At 43.8% G+C, this 22,737-nt stretch overlaps 4 protein-coding genes across 7 annotated transcripts; 3 read left to right on the top strand and 1 right to left on the bottom strand.

Annotated features, from left to right (window-relative positions):
* The first annotated feature begins 1,678 nt into the window (after positions 1-1,678).
* Positions 1,679-4,616, top strand: MED31 (mediator complex subunit 31). Its single transcript, XM_056506406.1, has 4 exons — positions 1,679-1,764; positions 2,739-2,816; positions 3,424-3,520; positions 4,234-4,616. Exons 1-4 carry the CDS (start codon positions 1,755-1,757, stop codon positions 4,424-4,426), a joined length of 378 nt encoding a protein of 125 aa, XP_056362381.1. The 5' UTR covers positions 1,679-1,754; the 3' UTR covers positions 4,427-4,616.
* Positions 4,617-5,539: 923 nt separating this feature from the next.
* TXNDC17 (thioredoxin domain containing 17) lies at positions 5,540-7,697 on the bottom strand. The gene is made up of 4 exons (XM_056506407.1): positions 7,496-7,697; positions 6,742-6,823; positions 6,430-6,505; positions 5,540-5,822 (listed from the first exon to the last, which is right to left on the bottom strand). Exons 1-4 carry the CDS (start codon positions 7,635-7,637, stop codon positions 5,754-5,756), a joined length of 369 nt encoding a protein of 122 aa, XP_056362382.1. The 5' UTR covers positions 7,638-7,697; the 3' UTR covers positions 5,540-5,753.
* On the top strand, positions 7,688-22,712 carry KIAA0753 (KIAA0753 ortholog). Of its 4 annotated transcripts, none has more exons than XM_056506402.1 (16): positions 7,688-7,752; positions 8,015-8,155; positions 10,578-11,190; positions 11,681-11,784; positions 12,068-12,130; positions 12,976-13,191; positions 14,240-14,450; positions 15,528-15,727; positions 16,828-16,997; positions 18,566-18,655; positions 18,820-18,907; positions 19,106-19,276; positions 20,327-20,408; positions 21,062-21,182; positions 21,321-21,545; positions 21,648-22,712. In XM_056506402.1, the coding sequence occupies exons 2-16, from the start codon at positions 8,066-8,068 to the stop codon at positions 21,763-21,765; spliced, it is 2,562 nt and encodes an 853-aa protein (XP_056362377.1). In that variant the 5' UTR covers positions 7,688-7,752; positions 8,015-8,065; the 3' UTR covers positions 21,766-22,712. The 4 variants fall into 4 exon arrangements, with proteins under 4 accessions (XP_056362377.1, XP_056362375.1, XP_056362379.1 ...); XM_056506400.1 differs by having other exon boundaries at positions 19,103-19,276; XM_056506404.1 differs by having other exon boundaries at positions 7,694-7,752; positions 15,531-15,727.
* On the top strand, positions 17,014-18,559 carry LOC130260739 (uncharacterized). Its single transcript, XM_056506405.1, has 2 exons — positions 17,014-17,135; positions 17,201-18,559. The coding sequence occupies exons 1-2, from the start codon at positions 17,044-17,046 to the stop codon at positions 18,072-18,074; spliced, it is 966 nt and encodes a 321-aa protein (XP_056362380.1). The 5' UTR covers positions 17,014-17,043; the 3' UTR covers positions 18,075-18,559.
* Positions 22,713-22,737: the final 25 nt, after the last annotated feature.

Genomic DNA, 22,737 nt, shown 5'->3' with positions numbered 1-22,737 from the left:
TTATTTAACCATATTTGCAGCACGATGCTCTCCAGTCTACAGGAGCTGTCTTGCATTCTGTTGTCCATGTTAATATCAGTTTGCATTCTATTCCAAAGCAGTGGGTAAATGGGTGAACAAGAGGGGATGTCTTGGGTTTCATGGACTGGTGCAAAACACTTCCCTGTTTCATCTCACTTGATCAGTTTTCAGTAATGAAATTGCTGGAATTTCTTTTCTCTCTGGTGCAAATGCACTGCACGGTGGCGTCACAGAGAAATCTTTTGCAGCATTTCACTTTCTCAGTGTTTACCTTCAAGATTCAACAGCACGCCAGACAAGACTTTCTTTTCTCTTGTGTCTCATAAGAGCTTGGTGGCTTCAGGTCCCAGAAGTGGCTCTACTTAAGAGCTGTGTATCTGTGCCAGTTCTAATGAGTTAAGATAAAGTTACTGTCCTAAACCATCCCATTTCTGGGCAGGTAGCAGCAATGGTGGCAGTCTGGTCTCTGGGAAAGGAGAAACTGAGACAGCAATGTCCTCCTGGTTCTATGACAGCAGGACAAATTCCTGGTTCACATTTATATTAACACATATCCTGCAAGTTTGGCTCACCTGACATTTAAAAACAAAAAAGTTCAAACTTTTCTTAGAGAATGTTACTATACTAAAATCCTGATTTTCAATTTTGTTCCTACTTTGATGGACAAGAATTGAGATGTTCGACTTAACTCTGGCAAACCTACATAGCAATTATTTTTGTGACCAATCCTTTTTTAGGATTCTCTCCTCTGAAATCACTCTTGGGGGAGAAATCCTGTTCTAGAATAGCAGTGCAGACACATGGGATCTATTTGATCTCTTCTTTTAGCTCAAAGTGTATATTTACTGGGGAGTGGCTTGTTATGTTTTGATATAGTAATAGTAGTATTCCACAACCACGAAAATGTTGTCTAAATAAGCAGCCTTTTTGATTAAGAAAAAACTATGCATGGATCCTTTTTATATGGTTTTTGTAATCCAATTCCCAGGGGAAAAAAATCATACTACATAGGAAAAGATAGTATTATAGAAAATTGCTAAGTTGAATGCCAAAAATGCTTCAATGAACGAAAATAGCAAATAATTAAATGACAAAAAAAGAGAAGACATTAGAAGGGTTTCAGGTAAGTCTGTAAAGATTGCTTCCACTGCTGCTGCTCCCTCATGGAGCATTTGCTTATTAATAGTTTTACTCTGAGACAACCGTGTTTTAATTAATGAAGAATTAAGTGCAGAGGTTGACAGAAATCTCCTTGGCTGACTGTAAAGTCAGTATGAAAAATACAACCCAAATATTCAGTGCAGGGTCTGTTGGGATGTGCTGCAGTGACCCGGCTGGGGCCGCTCCCTCGCCCGCGGGAGTGAGGGACCGGCGGCACGGCTGCCAGCACGCGAGCCTGGGCAGAGCCTGGGCCGGTGCCCAGGGACGAGTGCGGAGGGCTGCGGGCCAGCACACGGCCGGGAACACGAACGGCCACCAAGGTTCGGCAACCAAGGCTCGGCAACGAAGGGCGCCGCCGGGAGCCGCCGGGAGCCGCCGGGAGCCGCCGGGAGCCGCCGGGAGCCGCCGGCACCGCGGGAACGGCGCCCAAGCGGCCGCTGCGAGCCCGCGCCGCGCCCGCCGCGCGACGCGTTGCCAAGCAACGACCGCTGCGTTCCCAGCGTGCTTTGCGTTGCGTTCTGCCCGACCGCCGGCAGGGGGCGCTCGCCGCCGTCGGAGTGCGCGCCGCGGACATGGACGGAGGTGCGGGGCCGGTGCGGGGCAGGGGTGGTGCCGGTGCGGGGCACGATAGGAGCCGGTGCGGGGCCCCGTGCTGCCGCTGTCGCGGCCGCTGTCGGAGCTGCCCAGGACCCTGCCGCTCCGGGCTTGCCGCTGCCGCACCGCGCAGGCCAAGAGCCCTGGGCCCGCAGCCCTAAGGCCGCTCCCTGCCCGTTCCGGACCCGCACTTCCCGCTCCCAGCCCGCTCCTGCCCCTCTCCCTGCCCCGCTCCTGCCCCGCTCCTGCCCCGCTCCCTGCCCGCTCCTGCCCCTCTCCCTGCCCCGCTCCCTGCCCGCTCCTGCCCCTCTCCCTGCCCCGCTCCTGCCCCTCTCCCTGCCCCGCTCCTGCCCCGCTCCCTGCCCCGCTCCCTGCCCGCTCCTGCCCCGCTCCCTGCCCGCTCCTGCCCCGCTCCCTGCCCCTCTCCGTGCCCGCTCCTGCCCCGCTCCCTGCCCCTCTCCTTGCCCGCTCCTGCCCCGCTCCCTGCCCCGCTCCGGCCCCGCTCCCTGCCCCTCTCCGTGCCCGCTCCTGCCCCGCTCCCTGCCCCTCTCCTTGCCCGCTCCTGCCCCTCTCCTGCCCCGCTCCCTGCCCCTCTCCTTGCCCGCTCCCTGCCCCTCTCCTTGCCCGCTCCCTTCCCGCTCCCTGCCCCGCTCCTGCCCCGCTCCCTGCCCCGCTCCTGCCCCTCTCCTTGCCCGCTCCCTGCCCCGCTCCTGCCCCGCTCCTGCCCCGCTCCTGCCCCGCTACTGCCCCGCTCCCTGCCCCGCTCCCTGCCCCGCTCCCTGCCCCGCTCCCTGCCCCGCTCCCTGCCCCGCACTGCCCGTTCCGGCCCCGCACTGCCCGTTCCGGCCCCGCACTGCACTGGTCCCCGGCCGCTCCCTGCCCGCTTTGGGTGACACATCGGCCGCGATTACTTTCTGTCGGTTCTGTGGGTCTCTTACTGTTTTGTTTTTTTCTTGCATCAGATGATACAGGAAATCGACTTCGATTCCAGTTGGAGCTGGAGTTTGTTCAATGTCTGGCAAATCCAAATTACCTCAACTGTGAGTACTTAAAATAAATACCAGGATCCGGAGGAATAAATGTAGTTTAATGATGTTTATTGTTACTGGTAATGTTAAATATGGAGAGAGGGCTGAACAAAGAAAAGGGTTTTTCACAGCATAAATATAGTCTGTAAATAATTTGTTTAACAGTTGTATTTTTCTTTTAATTCAAAATCCTTTGTTGGTTGGAATGCAAAAAAAAAAAAAAAAAACATTTATTCGGTGGAGGAAGAAAAGAAAAAGTTCAAATCTATTATTAAAAAGTAATGTCAAGTTAACAGCATTCCTTTATCTGAAAAAGGAATTTTACTAATGTGAATAGTTTCAGGTACTATACATAACTGTGCTAATTTTGATGCTAGTCACAATTTTCTTGTCTCAAAAAGCTGTTCTGTTTAATGAAAGATGCAAACTGTAAGGGAAATGAGACTAATCTGTTATTTTGACATAAAAATCATATTTTTTCCCTTTGTTTTTTTATTTGCCAAATATAAATTGTTGAAATTTGATGAGATGATGAAAGTTTTGTCTGTGAATTTTTCAAGCACAGATTTTTTTTCACCTATCTGTAACTGACAATTCCTTATTTGTCCTTTTATTTCAGTTCTTGCACAAAGAGGCTACTTCAAAGATAAAGCTTTTGTAAATTACCTTAAATATTTACTTTATTGGAAAGAACCTGAATATGCAAAGTACCTGAAGTAAGTGATAAATTCTCTTAGGTTTCTGCATTTTAATGGTTTGGCATTGACCTCATTTTGCACAGTGTACAGCAGCATGTCAGGGTTTCATTTTTGCATGTAACCTTACTTTTGTCCTCCCTGCAACACAGATTATGTGAGATTATGGTTATATGCAATGTAGATTTTCCTGTTTCCAATAGTCTACCTGTAGAAGCAATGGGCAAAATTATAAAAAATTCATGAGTTATGCATAGAATCTTCCTTTAAAGCCTTTGATTGGTTTAAAATCAAACTATTGAACATTAGGGTAAAAAAGCAATAAGTGCATTTTAAGATGAAATTTGCATTATTGATGCTTACGTGAGACAAAGGATGATTTTGTGGTTTTGCATGTTTGCAAATTCCTTCAGCTTTTGGAAAAAATGGTTTTGGTCATGTCCTTTAATTGGGCTGTGGAAACTGGCATTGTAATTGCTATGGATTTGGTCTACCAAACCAAGCCACTAGGGAAGCTACTCATAGCAAGCAGGAATGTGCATTTATTAATTTATGAACTAAGGGACTGGATTCCTTGTTTCCTGGCCTGATGCTGCAGTTACCAAGTCACAGTCTGCAGGCTGAAGTGGTTTCACACTTGGGTAAAGCAGATATGAGACAAAACTAAAATAATGATCCAAGATTTAGTGTTCCTTGTAAAAACCTATATTGAAGTGTGTTTATTTTTAACCCAGGTATCCTCAATGTTTGCATATGCTAGAGCTGCTCCAGTATGAACATTTCCGCAAAGAACTGGTCAATGCTCAGTGTGCCAAATTTATTGATGAGCAACAGATCCTCCACTGGCAGCACTATTCACGGAAAAGGATGCGCCTCCAGCAGGCACTGGCAGAGCAGCAGCAACAAAATAACACCTCTGTAAAATGAAAAGCAGATGGAGTAGTGATGAGAAGGTGTACTTTGTGTTAGTAAAGTATTTACAGGAGAGGAGTGAACCCTTGTGTAAGTTTGGCTCTGGATGTGTCCCCCTTTTATTTGAATTTGTCAAGTGACTGGGGTTGGTTTTGTTTTATCAACTCTTTTTAAAGACTAATAAACACCTGCAATTTATTTTATAGCATGGACAATTTTGTAAGAGCTTTACTACAATAGTTATTGATTCCTCTTGATTTTGAAAACAAAGCCTGTATTTGTTACTTGCTAAGAATCTACAAAACAGTATAGCTCTAAAGGCTGTTCCTAGGAAGCCTTTTCTTAAAATATCACTGAGAACTCCCTGCTACTTACAGCTCTGGCACAAGCAAAGGTGAGGTGAATAGACAAAGTCAAAATCATGCAGTTTCTCCTTGAAACCAAGCTGAGCTATTACTTGCCACTTGTGTTTCCCTGGCAGTCATTGTTGATGAAAGTTTTGCAGAGTTTTCCTTACAGCACGTTGTACAGATAAAATTCAGGAGTGTAGAGGGTGAGGTCTGGGGAGCAGAGCAGAGATAGGTGCTGATAAGCTCTGCAGGATGGAGAAGGAAACAAACTTTTCTTGCTCTGTTCCATTAAACTTGGCTTCCTTGAACATTGGCCTCTGCCCATGCAGCAGCGGCTGCTCTGGAGTCTCTTTACACTCATGTGACAAGAACAGGGTGTGTGGGGAAATGTGCCATTGCTTGGAGTACTGGAGAAGCACTTGCCATTTGTTCCTGTATAGTTTTATTATTGCAAGAACATAGCTCTTGGCAGCTGCCAGGCTTTTAATTGTCATATTTTTCAAATGTATTTCTGGGGCATTTATGCTGTATTTCCTGCCCTTGTAGGACAGTGACACTACAGCTGTCAGCCATCACATTACCACACTTGGACTGAACTGATAACCACTAAACATCTTTGGCACTGAAAATTTGTCTTAACAGTTTCAGTAATTATGTGGTCAGGCTTAGGAAGGAGGTTTTTCTGTTCCCCCCTTCCTCCTTACTCATTGTAAGCATAACTTTGCCGTCAGTTACACCTCAGTAAGTGCAGGCTAATCTCAGCTCCTTTGAAAAAAGGTTGTTTGCAAAGTGAAGTTTATTTTGACATTAAATGAAAGATACAGTTTTTTGTTGTAAGATTTTAGTGTAAGGCTTGGACCCAGAATTTCAGGACATTTATCTTGACTAGTCTGAAGTAATCATGGAAGTTTTACCAAAGGTCAGTGATTCCTTGAAAGGACATTGCAGTAACTGAGATTACCATCTTCATCAATGATTGACTGGTGAGGGCGTTAGTCTTCAGTAAACAACATACGCACCAGCTCTGCTTTAAAACATTCTTCTTCGACCAGCTTCTGAGGCTGAAAGGAAAAGCTCACAATTAAAAAACCTGTTTTAGCCGAGAGCCATTTATAGATACTAGCATTAGCCACATCCAGCAACTGTCGTCCTGGGGAGTGAGGAATAGGGGTGGAACAAGAAAGGTAATAATAACTGACACATTCCTGAGGGTTTTCTGGCCTTGGAGAGGCATTTCTAAGAAAGTAACTGCTAATTTAACTAACAAGTTACAACTTGAGCTGCAGTCTGAGTTGAGTGTACTGCTCATAACTACTTTGACTCCCGTAGTTCAGCATTTGGATTTTTCAAAAGTTGAGGAGCTGCAAAGCAGGAACATTAACAATATATAGCTAAGAAGTTTCTCAGCCCCTCAAGCACTATGAGCCAAGTGCACATATTCTCTTTACTGCATGTTTATTATAGATATTACACAATAAGCATAACAGTTCTCTTTTTGAGGAACTGTTTGAGCTCAGGGAGCAGAAGAGCTGTTCAGAATGCTCTGGTCTCCTTGAACAAGAGAGGGCTGTGAGAGAATACATGAGACTAGTTCATTTACAGCCCTGAAATCCTGCCAGCTCCCCATCTCAATGCCTGTAGATCCAGAACATATAACAAATCACTTACTGTTCCATATTTAAGTAGTGTAGGCACTCCTGTTAGTTTCAGATTCTTCCTGAATTCATTATTGGGATCCTTCCAGCTGTTCAGAAAGAAGGCGTTAAGCACAGCATTTAGAAGCTAAAATAGCCTTTACCTCACACCTTCCCAACCCCCTTCTCAAAACAAGCATGCAGATAGGTTATGGCAGAGATGTGAAGACCTCAAAAAATGACTGACTCCTTACAGAAAAGGACAGCTCAGCTTTTTCAATGGGTTAACCACCAGTCCACCCATACACCAAAGTCATCCCATTTGTCAGCATTCAAAGGTACTTACTAGGCTCTATCTCCTACTAGACAGTAGATGAAAACTGACTCATCAGGCAGGTTATGAAGTTCCTTCCTCACAACTGGTTCAGCTAGAAAATAGGTTTTAAAATCAGTTAATACTTGTGCTACCTAATCACATGGATTTAGTTGGATCACCAAGGCTGCTAATATCTTGTCTGCTTTACTTACAGATCTATATTTCGTTTTACCTGGCTATCCACAAGTTTTTCAGAGTTTATTACATGCTCGAACGCTGACTGGACTTGTGTTTGAGTAAAGGCAAATTTCTCCTCTAACACGAAGAGAAACGTTTGTTCTGTCCTGTCCTGTCCTGGGTGTGGCAGCCCAGCCCAGCCCAGCACCCTCCTGCAGGGGGACGGTTCCGAAAGGCGCCTCCGAACTTGCTCGGACACGTAAAGCTCGGGCACTTCAGGGCGGGAATTTCTGAGGAGCGCCTCAGTCCGGCGCTGACGACACGGACAGCACAGGAGAAAGCGGCCGTGGGACTCACGTCTGTCTGTCTGTCTGTCTGTCTGGCGGGCCGTGCACCGGCCTTCAGGCACAGCCCGTGCCATTCGGCGTGAGCAACGCAAAGGGCTCACAGCCCGCTCAGTTCACCAGGGGAAACCTGGAGCCTGGCATCGGCACCGGGGCTGCTGTGCCTGCCCGCTGTTTTCCGGAAAGGCGCCCGGGGCCTCTCCCGCTTCCCAGGACCGACCCAGCCCATGCCGCAGGCAGGGCGCTCCCCACACGGGCCTCACCCGTCACGCAGTCCGGACACCAGCTCCTGCCCTCGGCGTCCTTATCGCCGCAGAAGAGCGCGAAGATGGGCCGGCCATGGTAGCTCTGTGCCGCCCGCACGAACTCGGGGTACCCGCGGACCTGTCTCTCCTCCCAGCCCATGGCGGCAGCGGCGGAGGCCCCGCCCCGCCCCGCGCGACCCCGCCCGGCCGCCGTAGCCCCACGCGCTCCCGGCGGCCCTTGCGGCGGCGGCGGGACCGGCTTCGAACGGCGCCCGGTGGGTCACGGCGCGGCCCGGGCCGCCCGTCTTCCTCCCTTCTTCCTTCCTTCTCCCTCTCTCCCGTGCGGCAGCGCCCGGGGCCCGCCGTGCCAGTGCTAGTGCCGGTGCCGCCCGGGGTGCCGTGAGGGCGCGGGCCGGGAGCAGAGAGGCCGCCCCGATCTGTGCGCGGCTGCTCGGGCTGGTTCTCCCTTGGTTGCTGCCATCAGAGCCGGGGTGGCTTTGGCGAGAATGGAATAACGATGTGTTGTTGCGTTCGCAGCTGTGATCACGAGCGTGGCGCAGTAGCGGGCTTGGCTCTCGAGCCGATGAGATGGGGCCGAGCACGACAGCGGTGTCTGAGGGTGCGTTTGCATTCACCCGCCAGCGATACAGGAGTGAAGCTAAAGCTGTGCAAACACAGGTACCATTTGCCGTCTGTAGCCATGCTGAACTGATTTTCTTTGTGGTTGTATCAGAAAGATGATTCTAACCCACTTCATGAGACAGCCCAGCAGGGAGTGTCATATTCGCTGGCCTTGTGGTGCCACACATTATCTCGACACTATCCTTTAGTATAGGCCAAAACCCTCCCAAAACTAAAAATAATCCCCAAAAAAACCTTTTAAATATCCCTGAAAAATACCCTAAAACAACCTTAAAAACTCTCCAAAGCACCCCAAAAGCCCTTTAAAAACTGCAAAAAAAACCCCAAACTAAAAAAAAAACCAAAAGCCCCAAAATTCCAATTTAAACCCCCCCACAAAAAGCACTAGTCAAGCCCAGAGCAATCAATCGGCAGACGAGCAATCGCGCCCAAATCAATCAGTAGTCATGAGCAATCGAGGCCAGAGCGATTGCTTGGCAGGCATTACCAATCAAGCCCAGAGCAATGGATTGGCAGATAGGACTAGTCGAGCCCAGAGTGATGGGTAAGCAGGCGTGGGTAATCGAGCCCAGAACGATGGAGGGCGCAGGCATTAACTATTGACCCAGAGAAAAAGATCAGCAGGGATTAGCAATCGGAGGCCAGAATGATGGACTAGAAGGCAGGAGCAATCGAGTCAGAGCAATAGATCGGCAGCCAGGGGTACTGGATCCCCCAGCCAGGCGTGCAGCTCCCTTGTGGGCACAGCCCGGTACTGCAGCCTCTCCCCCCGTAGTGCTCCCCCTTCTGGACAAAACTGGTACAGCAGCTCCCGCACAGTAGTGCTGCCCCCTTCTGGACACAGCCGGGTACTGCAGCCCTCTCAGACCGCGCAAAAATCACCGAGTTGGATTTTTGAGGTGAATCCCCAAATTTGAGGACATTTTGAGGCTAAATCCTCGATATTGACTAAAACCACCTCATCCCACCTGTATTTTTTGGGCTTCTTTTACCATTTCTGGGGTGAAATTCCCCGAATTTTTTTTCCCCAAATCTCTTTTTTAAAAAATTTATTTTGATTTTTCAGCGTTCCTCCTCTCTCCAAAATCCAGAATTCCAAAATAATTCCCAAAAACTCCACACGGACACGGAGGAACCTTCCGTGGGGGGAAGTGATGATTTCAGGGGGGTCCTCAAGATTTTTGGGCTCCTCCCGCTCAGCCCTGGGGTTCCCTAGGGGGGTCCCCGGGGGTCTCGGTGCCCTCCAGCATCTCCTTGTAGCGGCGCTTGGAAAAACCGACCTGGGGAGGGACATTCTGGGGGGGGGGAAAAGTGGAAAAAAAGTTTAAAGGGAAAAAATCCATCAAAAAAAAAAATCCTGAAAAAATTGAAAAAAACCCTAAAAATAAAAACCTCAGCCAAAACAAAAAAAGACCAAAAACAAGGAAAAAAACCCCAAAGAAACCACATAAACATCAAAAAATCTGCAAAAGCCCCAAACCCCCCCAAAAAGCCAAAACTCCCCAAAACTCCCCCCAAAATCCTCCAAAAACTAAAAAAATCCCCCCAAAAATTTTAAATATCCCTAAAAAATATCCTAAAGCAACTTTAAAAACCCTCCAAAGCTCCCCAAAACACCTTTAAAAACCACAAAAAAACCCCAAACTAGAAAAAAAACAAAAGCCCCAAAATTCCAATTTAAAACCCCCAAAAAACCCCCAAAACCACAAAAATCCCAGAGCCCCCAAAAAAATCTAAAAAAGAACTTTAGAAACCCTCAAAACCCTCAAAAAAAATCTTTAAAACCTTAAAAAATCCCCCTAAAACTAAAAAAAAAAAAAAAATTCCTCTAAAAACTTTTAAAAATCCCTTACAAATAAGCTAAAATAACCTTAAAAGCCCTCAAAAAAAAACCCCCAAAAAGCCTTCGAAGTCCTGCCTGCCAGTCCAGGCATTGGCAATCAAGCTCAGAGCAATGGATTGGTAGTCACCAGCAATCAAACCCAGAGCAATGGAGCAGGTTAACAGGGAAAGCAAATGCCTTCTTGTTTGTTCACAAACAAAGCAAAATAAGGAATTCATTCTCTATGTCCCATCAGCAGGCAGGAGTTCATCCATTCCCCCCACTTCAGCACATATAACAGCGACTTACGAAGACAAATGCTGTCACCAGTCTCCCTTTTCTCCTGCCCTGCAGCTTTTACTGCTGAGCATGATGCCACAGGGTGTGGAATATCCCTTTTGTCTTGGGGTCAGCCATCCAGTTGTTTCCTCTCTAGCTTCTTGCCTACCCCCAAGCTGCTCAGTGGTGAGCAGGTGAGGAGCAGAAAAGGCCTTGACCTCTGTGAGCACTGCTTGGCAGGAATGAAAACATTGGTGTGCTGTTAGCACTAATCCAAAATGGTGCCCTCATGACAGAATTGCATCACTTGTGTGTAGTGTTCTTTATAACATTGGGGTTTTTTGGTTTTTTGTACAGCTCCAGTTTAATAGAAATTTTCCTGCAGTTCCAGAGAACTTGGCTCTCAGATTCTCTCACCCCCGTCCAATTATAATAGAAAAGCTGAAGGTATCCAGTGATCAGAGAAATCTAGCTGGAAGTGAGGACCCCAGCCTCAAAAGCTCTGGGTTGTTCTCAGTGGTATCTGAAGAGAGGCTGAAATTGGCTGTTCAGCTGGCAAAAAGGGACATCAAACAAAGACGTCTCAAGGAACAAGTGGAACAGCAGGTGTTTGGAGATGTGTTCAGTACACCGTTGTGGACCCAGAAATCACAACAGCAGAAGACTGAAGTATTTGCAAGTCAAGAAAATAAAAGTGCACTGAAGTCTAAGACTCACTTGATGTGTCAGCAGAGGCTCCACCAGCCTTCCCAAGGGGTGTCTGCCAGCTCTGACACGAACGTTTGTCTCTGCCTAGTTAAGGAGGCAAAGCCAGTACCAGCTGTTTTGGACTCTCCACCCACCCATGACACAGGACCAGACCCCAAGCCAAATTTAAATAAAAAGGAACATCAAAATATGCAGGAAGTCCAGCGTCTGCAAAAAGAATTGAGGAGCTATGTCCGGAAAATTGAAGAAATTATTAAAAAAGGTGTAGGACTGAACAGTAGTTATATTATATAAATATACACTAGTTTGTTGATTTCCTCCCCCCATTTTTTGAGTTGTATTAGAATTCGTATTTATGTCTGGACTTTCGAGAACCATCTGTTTTTTTGAAAAGTAGATAAAGGAATAGCCAGCTTAGGCAGTTGGTTCTGTTGTAATAACTAGCAGGAGATTTAACCATTCCTAATTCTGAATGCTTTATCTGCAACTTGTCATAAAACTAAGGGGGTCACATGATTTTTTAAATAACTAGTGAGCTATATTGTATAAGACTGTTTAGTCAAATTCTGAATAGAAACAGGTTGTATAGTTTACAATAACTAACTTGCATTACTGTTAAAGGGATCCTCACAAATATGTGGTTTGGTTCTGCATGGAAAAGGCTTATTACTAAATTATGTCTGTTGTCATGACTTAATTGGTATTTTCATGGGTTAAATTAAGATATAAAACTTTATATCTATGCTTTTTAGGGAGAGATAGAGAACTAGATCCTGAAAAGGAGCAGCGGCTTTCCAGCAGGAGGCAGCAGCAAGCTGCACGCTCAGCTCGGATGCTCTATGTGCTCCAGCAGCAGGTAGGAACCAGGATTGAAACTGGGATGCATAGGAGCTTTGTTGTGATGGTTTTTTTCAGAAACTAACTGAAACAAGAGAAAGTCAATTGGGTTATCTCTGAACTTCCTTGGCATTCTAGTTTAGATCTGAATGGTGTGACTAATTTCCCTCATGGCTGGACAGAGGGGTGAGCATCACTGTTGGAAAGTCTCAGATGCTACAGTGAAGATCTATTGTTCATTTATAGAGATGGAACTAATTCTGACTGACTTGCACCTCCCTGTCTCCTTTCTTGATAAACAGGTAAAAGAAATTCAGGATGATTTAGAGAAACTGAGTCCTCATACAATCAAACATACTAAAAAGGTAAGATGTAATTATCCTTCAGGCTGTAAGTGACTCATTGAGAGAGTTTTCTGGATAACTGAGTTTGATTGTCTAGGATGCAGCTGAGCCCTCTCTGGAAAGGAGATTTCCATTGTATCTTACACGTTTCCTCTCATTCTCCAGGAAGTGTGGCTCACTTGGCCTGATGCTGCCTTTGCTGCTTCCCTCTTCTCTCCAGCTCTCATCTACAGTAAATGAGAGGCAGGTGGTTGGTCTTGTGTGTTTGTGTGGCTTCCAATTCCTTCTTCATTCTGATTCCTTTTTGCAAGGAATTAACAATGTTTTCTACTCTTGACTGCTTTTTTTAAACTTCTGGTTGATGTCATTCAGTCTTAGCAGCCTTCTTTCTGATTTTCTCCTCTGCCCAGCACCTCTCAGGGGAATGGCTGGGATCACACCTACAGTCTGGTCAACGTTGCCCTTTCTCATGCTTTCTCAGTCACCTGCATTTTTTTCTGTAACAAAACACAGAGGATTGAGAATATTAATATTATTGTTTGTGCAACTGTTGCACATTAGGCTCTAGGCAACTGTAGAAGACTGCAGTTCTGTATTGGCACAGGTAGTAGAAACATCATGACCTATTATACCCAGGCTGTTTTAACTGAAGCCAGCACGAATTGATAGGGGGACTCTTGTAAAAAATCTTGAGTAAATTACTTCAATGCCTGTTTTGTTTTGTCCCACAGATGGCTTAATATCAATCAAAATTATTCCAAGACTGAGTGTTTCTGCATGAAATTTCGGCAACAATTCTTCCAATAGTATAAATGTCCATAGAAACTCTAGTTATTAAAGTATTTATTTATTTTTTGTTTTTGCAGTCTCGAGCAGTATCCAGGTTGGCAGCAGCACACAGAGGGGCTGTACGAACCTTGCAGGCATTTGCCAATCAGTTTACAGATCAAGGAGATGAGCAGATTCCTGCCTACTACAAGCAACTGGGCAGTCTCATTCGTCAGCTGTCTCTCTGCTCTGCCAAACTAGAAGGGGATTCTTCAATTTCTGAAATTATCATAGATATTTTGCTGCAAGTTGAGGTAAGAAAAAAACCATTTGTTCTTGCCAAGGAAGGAAAGGTGTAGTGAAATATGAGATTATGTTCATGAAATGGCAGAATTTTTGTTTTGATTTTTAAAGGCCATATTTTCTAACGTAAAAATGTACTTCTAATGTTCCTAAGTAATGGTGGTCTAAAAGAGATGTGCATCCTAAACACAGAAACTACTTGCTGGTCTTGTTGATGCTGTTGTTGCCTTTCTTGGCTGTCCTAGTAGAATGAGGACTGGTAGTGATAGTGGTAACAAAGCATCGGTTTCCAGCTCATTAGTCATTTTCAGGACCGAGATAATTAATTTTATACCTAGAAGTGCATGAAGAGCTCATGACTCTGGATGCATGCTTTAGTCATCAGCATCAGTGATGAGCACCTGGGCGTCTCATATGGTGCTGGGTGCAGAGTTGTCCAGGCAGAAGATAAAGTTATGGGTGTGAGAGTTACTTGGCTCTGTGCCCTTCAAATATCGTTTTTAGTGATATCTGATGACTTATATGTGTAATTGAGATAATAGAAGAGTTCTGATTCCCATTGCCTGCTGCATAGATTAAAAAAAAAGCAACAGCAGAGCCGTAAGAAATACTGTTAAAACCATAAGAGCTATGTTTTTAACTTTAGTGTTATGACCTGCTTATGAGAACAGTAAGAGTGCTAAGTGCCTGGGAACAGAAAAGGAGGTAGCTGTTTAAGTTTGGACATAGCATTGGAAGAAGTGGCTGTTATCACAGTCATGTGACCATGAAGTTTTTATTGGTCTGTAGCCCTTGTGTTCAATTCTTTTCAAAGATTCTGTAAGCAAATGGTTTCCTGGAGGCGGTTGTAAACATAAAAATGTAAGCATTTTCAGTAAGATTTAAGTTAATAATGTGAAAAAGCTTCTACATCTGAAAACACCTGAAAGTTATCATCTGAAAAAAACCCAAAACAAAACCAAACCAAAAAAGCTCCAACTGCTTGGAATGCCTTGAATTTGCTTTTCATTACATCAGATTTACTAAGAGAGTAATTAAAACTCTAAATGTTCGGTGCAGGATCTGAATTCACTGCTGGAAAACAAGCAAACACCAAAAACAGTGAAGAAAGGTATTTCAGCTTCTCAGGCCAAATCTCCAAGGAACACTGAGATATCTCCAGCCAGAAAGCACCTTCTATCTCCAAAAGGAGAAAACAAACCTCTCACCTTAAAGGGACAGCGGGGACAAGAGTCTAAAAAACCGCCCTGTGTCAGGAGTCTCTTGACTGGTTTGTATTTTGGATAACTAAATATATTTTTATCATTTACTTGCTCTCTGCAGTTCAATTTTTTTAGTATGGTATTGTTGGTCAGAAGCTGGTTAGATGTTAGCAAATTAGTCTAACAAAAAACAGGCTGTGATTGTTTAACTGTTCATACTGAAAAAATATTCAGTGGCTTTGGCTCAGAATTCCCCTGGTTGGTACAATTTCTCTACTTTTGGGAGCAGTGGCTGTTTTATCCTGGCCAGTTCATTACTGTTAATGTATTTTACATAACAGTCACACTTTTCTACCTAGAGCTGCATTAGCTGATGGTTAAGCTGAAGTCTTGGGGGTTTTCACCACTATCTTGCAATGCAAGTGTTTGGAATTGGCTTTCTGTATCATTCTTTTGCTTTGGATATGAAAAGATAGGAGCTTTATTCTTTCTCAAGGAGTTGTGAGATAAATTTACCTGAAGTATTTTGGCACCTCATGAATGCCACCGAAAGTTCTTACATTATTATATTAACTATATGAACTATTTTTCTTCTTTGTGGTGACTTTCTCATACCTCAGGCAGGTTTGTACTAGAATAGTGAGTATTGTCTACTACCCCCAGGTAGCAAGAATTGCATATGCTGAGTTCATCTTTGGCAGTCCAGGGAGACAGTCTATGAACATCTGTTTCCATGTGTCTTGCTGCCTAAAAGAGAATGCTTTGTTATCACTGCCTAGACCTCGTATAGCAATTGCTCCCATAAGGCTTTCCCATGACTTGCATATATATCTATATTTTCAAATATCTCTCTACATATGAATATGTATATGCACACAAACCCCAAATCTTACTGTTCACCTAAAAAATGTAAGAAAGACAATTTCTTTAATACTTGTCAGGAAATACAAGGCTAGAATTTTTATTTTGTCTTTGATTTTTTAAAAATGATGATAGAGCTTAAAAGTTCATGATTAGGTATACCTAGAATAATAGAGGTATCAAATGCAGAAAAAAAGACAATTCTTGCCCCTTTCAACTTAAATTAAACAGTTAATATGTTATTTTTAGTATAGATAAACACTGACATGTTGCAAATATTTCAGCAGTTCAACAGGCAAACAATTGTGCTCATATATTACACAATAAATACCAAGAAGAAAGTGGCCCACCTACTTCAGAGAGAAATGCCACTTTGCAAGGAAGCACCAATGCACTGGTGAGACCTAGAGCTGTAAAAAAAGAGCCTGTCCTTGAAAGTGATGCTTTGAAGAAGAAAGCCATGTTATTGCCTGCAAAATCACAGGTATGAAAGTGATAAATCATTTGTGTTGTCTTCTGCTCTGGGATTTATTGTATAATATAAGAAACTGTCAAAGCTTCTCACTTCCTCACAATATTGCTGTTCTGAGCTAAGAGACATAGATGACATAAACTATGTCATCTGCTTCTTATTTCTGGTGGTTATGACTGTTTTAGCAAATGTTTTTCAAAAACAGTGTTTACTGTTCCTTGCAAATGCACTCTACAACTAGAAAAAACAACAGAATTGGTAAGGAACATGCAGACTGAAATAGTTTAATGTTTGAAATTAACACATTTTTCAATTTGAAATGAAATCTAAAGTATCTTCCTACTGTGGTCATCTTCTGTCACAAAAAATGCACTCAGCAGTAATGTTGCTCTAATGTTAGTAGGAGATATAAGTTACTTAGGCTTACTTAATTGATAACAGAAATTATCAAACTTCCTTATACAAATTATGGTTTCTGGTAAGTCCTTGCAACCAGAAAGAAGCTCCATAGCGCAAACAAAACAATTCTTAAAAGACTAGGGCTATATTCTTCTAATAATCATATTTTGCTTTTATTCCTTCCTCTGTGTATCACTTTTAAGATCAAATCTGACACAGTAACATAAATGTATGCTTATATAACTTACGGCTTCCTATCCCTGTGGATCAGTGAGGATCCTGGGCAGGAAGGTTAAGCATTTCAGTAATTCATATAGAAAAGACTAGTCTAAGTTACCTTGTAACAAATATAAATGTGGGGATATTAATAGTTTTGTGGCTGAATACAATGTTACCTTGGAAACCTATTTGGATTTATTAATTGTAACGTACAGTCTCATTCTGAAAAATCAAAATAAGCTTTTTCCCCATGAAGAGCAACACTGGAAAAGTTGGAACTGTTTGTAAAACTAATAGTTGCAGTATTAAGCATATATTCTGTTCAGGCACAGCTATACTTCCCTTTAAAGCACTTGTAAAACCTTCACATACGTCAACCAAAGCAAAGCCAAGCCAGTAGGCATGATTTCAAGACAAAGTCTGAAGAAGAATTCCAAATACTTTAAAAATGCAACTGGAATATGTATTTTTGATGTGATCATGTTAATTTTAAGGGAATGCTGAAATCTGTGAAGTCAAGGCGGGCACACCCTGCAGGAAAGCATGCCCGATTTCAAGAGCCCACTCTGGCTTTCCAGCTAAAGGAGAACAAACGGCCTGTCAAGGGGAGCAGAACGCCTCGTGTGCCTTCCAAGCCTGCAGCTGCCTGTGCTGCACCCAGGCGGTATGTGTGCCATCCCTGGCACCCAGTGTGCCTGCTTCCCTGGGAAATGCCCCTGCACCTGTGCCAGTGTGTGCCATCCCTGGCACCCAGTGTGCCTGCTTCCCTGGAAATGCCTCTGCACCTGTGCCAGTGTGTGCAGTCCCTGGCACCCAGTGTGCCTGCTTCCCTGGGAAATGCCCCTGCACCTGTGCCAGTGTGTGCAGTCCCTGGCACCCAGTGTGCCTGCTTCCCTGGAAATGCCCCAGCACCTGTGCCAGTGTGTGCCATCCCTGGCACCCAGTGTGCCTGCTTCCCTGGGAAATGCCCCAGCACCTGTGCCAGTGTGTGCCATCCCTGGCACCCAGTGTGCCTGCTTCCCTGGGAAATGCCTCTGCACCTGTGCCAGTGTGTGCCATCCCTGGCACCCAGTGTGCCTGCTTCCCTGGAAATGCCTCTGCACCTGTGCCAGTGTGTGCCATCCCTGGCACCCAGTGTGCCTGCTTCCCTGGAAATGCCTCTGCACCTGTGCCAGTGTGTGCCATCCCTGGCACCCAGTGTGCCTGCTTCCCTGGAAATGCCCCAGCACCTGTGCCAGTGTGTGCAGTCCCTGGCACCCAGTGTGCCTGCTTCCCTGGAAATGCCTCTGCACCTGTGCCAGTGTGTGCAGTCCCTGGCACCCAGTGTGCCTGCTTCCCTGGAAATGCCCCTGCACCTGTGCCAGTGTGTGCAGTCCCTGGCACCCAGTGTGCCTGCTTCCCTGGAAATGCCCCTGCACCTGTGCCAGTGTGTGCAGTCCCTGGCACCCAGTGTGCCTGCTTCCCTGGAAATGCCCCTGCACCTGTGCCAGTGTGTGCAGTCCCTGGCACCCAGTGTGCCTGCTTCCCTGGAAATGCCTCTGCATCTGAGCTAGTGGCTAGGAAGAGCTGGCCTGGCTCCAGCCCAGTGGCACAGCACAGCTTGCTGTCACATGGCTGCTCTCCTTTCCCACTTGGCCCCGAGCAGACCCACTCCCTAAAGCCTGGGAAGAGCCAGGCCTTTGGTCTTCTGCCTGATTTCTGCCTGGGAGTTAATGCCAAACTATGCAAGGCAGACCAGTGATAAAACAGGAGGAGGTGTGAGTATTCCCACACTGCATTAAGAAGGTAAATATTATCTCCCTGTTTCAGAAGGACAAGATTCATATATTTGTCCCAGACAATAATAAAGTGCAAGTTTGCTTACTCTAAACTCTATTCAACATCCTGTTAGACAGGGACCTCCAAATTTAGCTTGGTTTGGGACTGGTGTTTGTGGCATTTGAATCAGGAGATCCAGGTGCTAGATCTGTACTAGGCAGTGTGCATGGTAAGATGAGGAACTCATTTCTCTGGACAGTATTTTTAGATAAGCATGTAGTTCCTGTTTGCCAACAGCAGAAACATGATTCAAGATCCCTTATGTTCAACAGAATTATATGGTCTTAAAGTCTATTAATTTTCTCTCTAAAGTTTCTTGTACCTCTTCCAAACTAATACTGGAAATCACAGTATTTCATTTTTCAGTTGTTAGAATGTACATTTTATAACTATGCTACTGTGCTATTTTTGAAGACTAGCAAGGCTTGAAGCAAAAAATTCAAGAGGAATGAAGGTTCTAACTGACCTTTGCAGAGGAGAAATGGAAAAAATACAAAAGTTAAGGTAATGACTTTCTTTGAAAAATCTCATAAGAGGTGTCAGATCTGATAGGAGCTTCTCCCCATTCCCAACAGTTCTTCTAAAAATACATTGATGTAGTTTGGTGTTTTAAATTGTTGTCATAGCAGGTTTCAGAATGGCATTGTTGTTTGTTCTTCTCTGTGCAGGTCACGAGCTGTTTCTCCAGCACAGAGTGCAGACAGAGCTGGGAAGGAAGTGCAGGAGTGCTCAGCACCTCTGCTAGACAGGACACAGGTAGTAGAGGCAAGCTCATGGCCCTGGATGAATGATGACAGTTGAGAGCTGTCAAACATTTCTAAAGGGGCAACAAACAGTTTCTTTTCAACTTAATGCAAGTTACTTTTGTTTTGGTTTGGGGGTGGGTTTTTGTTGGGTTTTTTTTGTTGTTTTCTGTGGCATTTGTTTTTGGTTTTGTTTTCTTTTACGTAGCAGGTTGCAACAAATGCAGATATTCTGAGTGAAAAGCTATTGGATGATCTTTTGGAAGATACTGCTCAGGAACTGTGGAGCGTGGATCAGCATGAGAGATTCCAAACTGAGGCCCTGCCTGTGGCTGACACTCATAGCCTGGAGTCAATGTTGCAAAGAATGGAAGAAATTGAAGTAAGATTTTCTGTCTTGGTTGGTCTCAGTGCCAATTTCTCATTTACTGTCAATAAATTATAATATCTGTGAGCATCTACATTCTTAAATGAAGCAAGGTCTGACTGGATCAGTGTCTGAGATCAAAGATCTGGATGGAGTTTCTGCTTCCAGAAAACACAGTGTAAGAGCAGAAGCAGTGTGTTTCATGAATCTGCTTCTGTAAAGTTGGCAGACCTGAGTTTGCATCCCATCTCAAGACTTTGTGGCTTAAATCATTATGTGTGAATGGGAGAATCAGTATGGTGAGTGTGTTGATTGTCTAGCAGATTGGAAAGTATTTTAATATTAATTTGAATTTTTCCCTTTTGTGTGCTATAGAATCTCAGTATTCTAGTAGCATGACCATCTTGAGGAAATATGCTCTGGCAATCCAAAGTATTTCACAGGGCAACATGAAGAAGTCAGACATATATATGGTTATCTGTGTCTTTTACTAATCTTTCTAAAAAAATATTCATAAGGTTACAGTTTATTTGACTGGAGTTTTCTCATATATTGCTTACTTTAAAAGTTTTCTTCGATGTGTTTTGTCATAGTTTCTGGTTTGAGTTCCATTTTTGACCTTCTTGTTCTCTGAAATTTATTGTGACTTAATACTACTGGGTTTAGCCATTTACTTCTAGAGATCTGTCCATTGGTTGGAAGTGTGAAGTTGCAGTGTCCTTGTCCCTGAGGCACTGGAGCACACATTTGGATTCACTGTTGATGAGGCAGGAGCGGCTTGAGGACCCTTCAGTTGTTTGGCCAGTTGTTTGGCTAAGGGCTGTTGGTCTGAAATGGGAGGAGTTCCCTTGGGACCGGCAGTTAGTTTTGTATTAAAGTATGGCATTCTGAACAAGATAAATGTCTGTGTTTTTAATCCCCAACCCCTTTTTTGTGTTGTTACCAGCCAAAATAAGCCTGCTTTGCCCAAGGAGGATCCTGACTTGCTGTGCTGTTTGTGCTGGTCAGTAGAGCTGAGCTGCCAGGTGTTTGGCTCGCTGACAGATGTTGTGTGTTCCACCACAGATGTACCAGGAGGCTGTCCGCAGGAGAGTCACCCAGATTGTCTACAGTGACTCCCAGTCCTGGGGCCAGGAAGACAAAATGGGTAATTGTCTTTTTTAATACGACTTGGTTTCCCTGTAATCTGTAGGTTTAAATTCAGGTGTTTTGAAATTAAGGTCACTGGATTATGTGTGATCAAATAGCACCACTCAGACACATTTATTACCATAGGTGCTTCTTTCAGAGGACAGTTTCTAAGATGCAGTTCTAAAATCAATACTTTATCAGCACTCCTTTTTTTTTACTCCTATGGTTTGATTGAGTAGCAGAGTGAAGCTACATTGATTTTCCATTGGATCACGTACAACTTTACTGAAACTATTGTTTAACACAAGTTGGAAAATCTCACAGTAAGACTGGTGAAGATTTATCCCAAATCTTTATGGATTCTTTTTCCATGTCTTGGATTTACCACTGAGTTTAATAGATTGTATTATTTTTATGGTGGTATTTTCTGTCTCTCTGCCAGAAGTACCTACTGGCAGCACAAAGGATTTATACTAAAAGTAGTATTTCTAGAATGCTCAGCTTTAATACACTGAGCTGAATTTATGTTTTTTCTCACTTTGAATACTTTACTTACCTGAAGGACTTCCCCTTAAAAGAAACAAAAGTCTTTGTGAGGACTTAGCCTGCAGTAGATGTAGTTTTTCTCTTTCCAAAAACCAATTTAAAATAGTATTTTCTTCCTTCTAGAACTACAAATGGCATCAACAGCTAAAAAACTTACATCTCCTCATCCAGTTCAGATAACCAGATTAATCAGACACACAGAGCTGGAAACAGACATTTTATTTGAAAAACCTTTTGACAGCACGTAAGTGGAATATTTTGGTCCTACACTAAACTGTGGTGCATAAGATCCATGTGACTTCATTATAGTGTTTTAATTACACCGACTCTTAAAGAGACTTAAAAATTTAGTTCCGTCTTGATGATTATTTTGTATTTGCAGTGATATTGATGAAAATAAAGAAGCAGAGGAGAAATCGCAGACTGGAAATGACATTGTGCAGCCCTTGCCTCTGAATTCTCTACAGAAAGCGTATTCCGTGTCTCTCTCTGTGCCAAGTGATGTGCTCCAGAGCATCTTGGATTATAACAGCAGATACAAGCATCATTTAAAGCTTATTTCCCATGAGGCGGTGGGCAGTTTTGATCCATGGCAGATTGCTGAGAGGTATATGAACTGTCTTTGTGGTTTGGAAGTGAAAGACTGAAATTTGAAATCTGACTTTCTGAACCTTTTCCTTATCTTTTTTTTTCCCTCCCTTTCCCTTAGTGTTTCAGAGCAGCTGACAGAAGAAGCCCTGTGTGAGGTGGCAGCAGAGCTGCAGGATGTTTGTGAGGACTATGCAGAAGCTGTATTTACATCAGAGTTTTTGCAACCAGTGCAGTGAATTCTTTTCCACCTGCCCCATCAATGTCAGCCTCAGCCTGACAGTCTGTGAGATTTTCTGCACTGGATCTCCGTCGAAGATTCATCTTAGGTTTCTTATAAAACCATTATAATAATGTTTTCTTTTTCAGAAAGGACTTCCTTCCTTTTCCTTTTATTGTCTAATCACCTTAGCGCATGCTGCACTGGGGTGAGTTCTTTTGGAGATGTGGCAATGCAGCGAAGGATTCTCATGGCACAGCACAAATAGATGCAAACACTTGCCACTGGCTGTAGTTGTGGACTTGCTTGGACTCTTGCTGTTGGCTTCAGAATGGAGTTCCTGAGTACCTCTAGTACATAATGCACAGGCAAAACAAGACCTTCAGTAGAAGCACGTGATAGAGATCTTACTTTCTTTTTCTTAAACTAGTCTAAAATGTTACATTTTTATTCATTTCGTGTTTCAACCCCACATTCCTTTCTCTTAAGAATTCCATTGAAATCAAAATAAATGAGCAATTGGCATTTCTGCAACATTAAATTAATATAATAAACAAGTAATCAAGGTACTAGTTCTGGTTATCTCTGGAGTCAGAGCAATGAGTAATAATAATTTATGTAGTGTACTAGGGAAATACAAATTCAACCCTTGAGGTAACCCAAAGAACAATATGAGTCTGTTTCCATTGTCAGTTTTTTTTCTTCAATATTGTTCAATTTATAACATTCATTTTTAACCTTCTAAGATTATTTTTATTTCCTCTAATTAGAACATATATTTTAAAAATAATTTTGTTTCTTTTGAAGCCTGGTTTACTATTTCAGTCATCTTCAAATTTCCATCAAATGTAATGATGTAAAAGTTACTGCTGAAATGGGACTTTGCTGATACGTGACTTCTGCAATTTAAAACAGCTGATTTGAAAAAATTCTAAAAATTCTAAAAGTAAAACATATTGAGCAGTAGTGTTGCTATGTGTATATATGTGTG

Source organism: Oenanthe melanoleuca, chromosome 19, assembly GCF_029582105.1.
Source record: "Oenanthe melanoleuca isolate GR-GAL-2019-014 chromosome 19, OMel1.0, whole genome shotgun sequence".
NCBI classification, from domain to species: domain Eukaryota; kingdom Metazoa; phylum Chordata; class Aves; order Passeriformes; family Muscicapidae; genus Oenanthe; species Oenanthe melanoleuca.
The sequence above is the reverse complement of the archived record's forward strand: the minus strand, read 5'-3'. Positions and strand labels throughout refer to the sequence as shown.

What these genes read in the sequence shown, in the direction of transcription:
- LOC130260739 (XM_056506405.1), top strand. Translation starts at nt 17,044, where the DNA reads ATGCCCCTGCACCTGTGCCAGTGTGTGCCATCCCTGGCACCCAGTGTG. An exon ending in CACCTGTGCCAGTGTGTGCA is followed by an intron (nt 17,136 to 17,200) that starts GTCCCTGGCACC and finishes CAGTGTGTGCAG; the next exon opens with TCCCTGGCACCCAGTGTGCC.
- MED31 (XM_056506406.1), top strand. An exon ending in AAATCCAAATTACCTCAACT is followed by an intron (nt 2,817 to 3,423) that starts GTGAGTACTTAA and finishes CTTTTATTTCAG; the next exon opens with TTCTTGCACAAAGAGGCTAC. An exon ending in GAATATGCAAAGTACCTGAA is followed by an intron (nt 3,521 to 4,233) that starts GTAAGTGATAAA and finishes TTTTTAACCCAG; the next exon opens with GTATCCTCAATGTTTGCATA.
- KIAA0753 (XM_056506400.1), top strand. Translation starts at nt 8,066, where the DNA reads ATGGGGCCGAGCACGACAGCGGTGTCTGAGGGTGCGTTTGCATTCACC. An exon ending in TGTCAGGAGTCTCTTGACTG is followed by an intron (nt 14,451 to 15,527) that starts GTTTGTATTTTG and finishes CAAATATTTCAG; the next exon opens with CAGTTCAACAGGCAAACAAT. An exon ending in AAAGAATGGAAGAAATTGAA is followed by an intron (nt 19,277 to 20,326) that starts GTAAGATTTTCT and finishes GTTCCACCACAG; the next exon opens with ATGTACCAGGAGGCTGTCCG.
- TXNDC17 (XM_056506407.1), bottom strand. Translation starts at nt 7,637, where the DNA reads ATGGGCTGGGAGGAGAGACAGGTCCGCGGGTACCCCGAGTTCGTGCGG. An exon ending in CTAGTAGGAGATAGAGCCTA is followed by an intron (nt 6,506 to 6,741) that starts GTAAGTACCTTT and finishes CTTTCTGAACAG; the next exon opens with CTGGAAGGATCCCAATAATG. An exon ending in CACTACTTAAATATGGAACA is followed by an intron (nt 5,823 to 6,429) that starts GTAAGTGATTTG and finishes TTTTCCTTTCAG; the next exon opens with CCTCAGAAGCTGGTCGAAGA.